At 45.1% G+C, this 4,263-nt stretch overlaps 1 protein-coding gene across 1 annotated transcript; it reads left to right on the forward strand.

Moving 5' to 3' along the window:
- The first annotated feature begins 331 nt into the window (after positions 1-331).
- On the forward strand, positions 332-3,644 carry eva1ba (eva-1 homolog Ba (C. elegans)). Its single transcript, XM_024146062.2, has 3 exons — positions 332-693; positions 2,813-2,912; positions 3,111-3,644. The coding sequence occupies exons 2-3, from the start codon at positions 2,846-2,848 to the stop codon at positions 3,545-3,547; spliced, it is 504 nt and encodes a 167-aa protein (XP_024001830.1). The 5' UTR covers positions 332-693; positions 2,813-2,845; the 3' UTR covers positions 3,548-3,644.
- Positions 3,645-4,263: the final 619 nt, after the last annotated feature.

Below are 4,263 nucleotides of genomic sequence, written 5' to 3' on the forward strand. Positions count from 1 at the left end.
CCAGGAAAACATCAGCCTGTGACTTTATCAGAGATATTTGATATACTTTTCTTTATTGTAAGCAGCTTTGACTTTACTTCAAACATATCAGTGCTTAGGAGTACACACAAAAACCTAGAGAGAATTCAATCTTTGTCATGTTTGATTACAAACACCATGGACAAATCCCCCACCAAAAAATGCCTCTTTCTCCTTGCACATMATTTATTGTTGTGTAGTCTCCATACATTAACAAGTGCAATGTTTCAGTGTTTAACGTTTATAATATATTTTCATCATAGTTACTTACATGCCTTTTGAACATATGCGTATGTAAACTGTATTTATACCGTATGCACTGTATATGTACGCGTTTGCGTATCGAAATATGAACTTTTGTACTACTGAAAGCTAAGCMTGTATTTTGTCTSCTGCCGGACTGTGTATCCCTCGGCAACAGCAAAAGGCCTGTCATTGTTTGCATCGCAAACGCCTCAGTGAGTTTGGATCTGATGAAGGCTGACGGCTGTGTGAGTGTCTGTGTGTTTGCTCTTGTCTCAGGGCGGCCAAATGAACTGTTCGGCCTGAGGAGCGAAGGGCACGGGCATAGATCCAGAGAGACAGAGAGAGACGGGTAGCTCAATCATTCAGCAAACCTCTCCACTTCCATCATGAGCTGGGACTGAATAGTTACCTCTACAGCTTCATTTTATGGTAAGGTTTATGATACAATACAAGGTGTACATCTGTCTGTGCTTCTTATTGCCTATCTTTATATCTTAGAGAAAGAGTATTGTGCTTTTTTTTTTAAAGAGTCAGGCATGTGCAATACATATGGTTGACCAATGTTTTTGTTGCATTTTTCTATCCTTGCTGATTTAACAAACAAGCGTGATAACAACAGTATAATATCATCGGGATTCACATTAGTGTAAAATCCATAGACTGAAGAGATCAGCCAACAATTTTGAGGTGACAGAACAAAAACAGGTGGCCTGTGCCATTTTTGATGTCAATGATCTGTAGGCTATGAGAATATCATGCCATGTGCTATGACTTAGCTTGTTGTGAGCAATTCCACGGGTTAGTGCTGTATGTGGCTGTGCTAGTCAGCCATCTTTTCCTACTTGAACAATATGTTTGTTCCCCTGGGATCCATAACACAGAACACGTGTAGAATGAAAGGGATCGAAGGCTAATGCTAACATGCTAACACACCAAAGGGTTCAGGGATACTCGTATTGGCTGGGCCCCTGTGTCACTATCTATCACATCTTTGTTTTCCTGTGCCATGTGCCTTCCATGTACCATGTGAGGATGTCATYAAGGTGGGTCGGGGGGGAGAACAATAGTGGAGCGGACRAGAAAAGGGCGGAGTCAGCAGGAAAGGGCTATGACAAGGGTTGAGGGTGAAGAGAGGGGGTTGCACAGGAAATGCAGGAGAGACCCAGCAGGACCCTGTGGATAGAGTGTTCCATATGGGCGAATCCACCCATTCTCTCTCTGTCTCTCTCTCTCTCTAAAGCACAGTGGTAGCATAGGGGCTCGCCTTTATAGCCTAGCCTATGTAATTGACAGAAAATAAAAACAGACCACATRGGAAAAGAAGCAGGACCAGGCATCATACTTTTGTTGTGTGGTGAGGCGTGGCGCCGCAAGGTTCTCTGTGAGGGAAACTTGAGACTTCCTGGGGAGTCTGAGGTGAGGGAGTAATGACCGGGCCATCGAGGGCCTGCAGGAACACAATGGAGCCAAACAGAGCGACAGGAAACGCTGAGGAAAAGACTCAGACGACCAGAAAGCGTCACCAGGGATAAGCCCAGTGGCCAAAACTTAAACCAATTAAATTACTTGTCTAAACTCAATCATTCACATTTGGTTCTGCTCTCCAGGCAGAGCTGCCTTCAGAACAAGATTAAAAAAGGAACACCCAGTGACTCTGTTTCAGTCAGGGACAGTAAAAGTGTGACCAAAATACATAGCTAAACAATAGCAACAACACAGGTCTTCCAGGTTTTCACCCATGTGTGTCAGTCAGGGAAATTGAAAGGGTGAACAAAACAGGTACTGTAAAAATAACACAGAGGGCCGTGGGCCTTGCCCCCATTGATCCGGGAGGCTCGTTGGAGGAAGTGCTGTTCATTGGCTTCTGAGGAGAGAGTTGACCCCTGGTCCCTCACTGTAGAGGCCTGTCACGGCTCACAGGCAGGACCATGTTCCAAATGCGTCATGATCCCAGTTTGCGCTGTTGGTATTTGAGGACGAATAAGTGGAGCTTTTGTTTGCCACAGCTGGACCAGTAGGCCTGGTCCTCACCCACCCAAAGACMGACCGGCTCAATTCGGTCTTATGTAGCACAATGTAGGATATCATACACTACAGTTGAGGAACAATGTGAAAGTAATTCTGCTTTGAAAGTTGATAAACTTGTAACACCACTTTTGAGAAAAAGTCCCTATGGAGAAATTCTGTGGTCAGTGCGTTTGGCGCGATAGCAAACAAGAAAACATCTACTGTGGCACTAGAGGCATTCGTAAAACACTTTAACTACATTTTAAAGGAGAGGGGAATTATGGGGGTTTGTAGTAGCAGAAGTGTTTCAGTGGGGTGCATGAGGGTAGCATGAGGGTAGCGTGTGTCTTTTGGCCAAATGTGTCTTTTGGCCAAGTCTCGTTGTGTCAGTTTGTTTGTTGTGGAACTTTCTGTGGTACACGGTGGGAATAACTGAATTCATGCATACATTAATGCATACAGTACTTGGCATTGCATGCATGGCATTGAAGTTGAGATCGCAAGGAATTCTGATGCAGTGGGTTGTGTTTATTTGTTCTAGGTGTAAGCAAAGGCTACTGGACATATCGTCAGCATGGAYGCAAAGAGGAAAGAGATGGACCTCCTGAGCAACAGCATAGCTGCCTACGCACACATCAAAGGTCAATCAATCAATCACTTTAACATCAGCAGTTCTCACATTGCTTTTAAAGTACCACAAAATGAATCAATGAAACAAAATCACCAATGTGCCAGTCATAACAATATTGATTTAGGCTACTAGCACAATGCCTTTTTGACATATTGTGGGGTTTTGTTATACTAGGTGAATTGACCAATTATCTTTTTCTGTCCTGTAGAGAACCCAGAGAGCTTTGGGCTGTACTTTGTGATCGGGGTTTGTTTCGGCCTGGTCCTCACCCTCTGCCTCCTGGTCATCCGGATCTCCTGCAAGCCCCGCACCAACATCCCGGCCTCCACGCCCGAGAAGAAACACTTAAAGGACTTCAGTGAGGACGAATGTGATGAAGATAGCGAGGATGAGGATGAGGAAGAGGAGGGTGACGTCGAAGCACCTGCCCCCCTGCCCACCACAGAGATTCCCATTGGCAACCACCACAACCACAGCCAATCGGACGGGACACTGAGCGTTAACGTGTTCACGTCGGCCGAGGAGCTAGAGCGGGCACAGCGATTGGAGGAGAGGGAGCGAATCATACGGGAGATCTGGAGGAATGGGCAGCCTGATATCCTAGGTTCAGGAACAGGCACTATAGGTCGGGTGCACTACTACTAACGTCCAGTACTACGGGGCCACTGAATRGACATACTATATAGAACTATGGTGCTATGGAATCAGGGGGTACACGATGGTCCACACCCGCCAAAGACAGATTCCCATGAGGGGTGTCACTCATGCTGTTGTATACAGACAGGTCACAAGTGGCGTGCTACTTCGATCTGGGGTGTATTCAGTGATGTGAAATGTTCTGAACGTTGCAGATAGAAATATAATGAATAGAGCTGACACAATTCACTATTCTACCTGAAAGACAAATATGTCTGTTCTGCACGATAAGTTTCTATCTGAACATTCTGTAACGTGACATCCCTCTRAACAGGCCCCTGAAGTGTAAGTCTTGACTCTAACACTATGTGATAGTGGTGTGCTGYGTGAATGTAGTTCCCCCATCAACATTTGTCACCTACTACCACTGCCATAATGGAGTTATACCACAAGGCACCTTTGAGACCAGTTCTGCTGCTTTGTGATTTAGGCATGTGAATGGGAACATTTATCATAATTGGAGTCTACAGTGTAGAGAGATGCCTGAATAAAGTATTGCCCTTAGAAAAACACAAAGGGAGTAAGGAAGGACTAATACAGCCATTGACAAATAGCCAGAGATACTGTAGGGAGTAGGGACCAAGTATTTTGCAATGAGAGGTCACTTCCTTTTGTTTGCTATGGGGCCATGTTTCCCTCAACACTGGTGAGTTTACAGCGGGACA

The sequence above is a fragment of the Salvelinus sp. IW2-2015 genome, unplaced genomic scaffold (genome assembly GCF_002910315.2).
Source record: "Salvelinus sp. IW2-2015 unplaced genomic scaffold, ASM291031v2 Un_scaffold16268, whole genome shotgun sequence".
NCBI lineage: Eukaryota > Metazoa > Chordata > Actinopteri > Salmoniformes > Salmonidae > Salvelinus > Salvelinus sp. IW2-2015.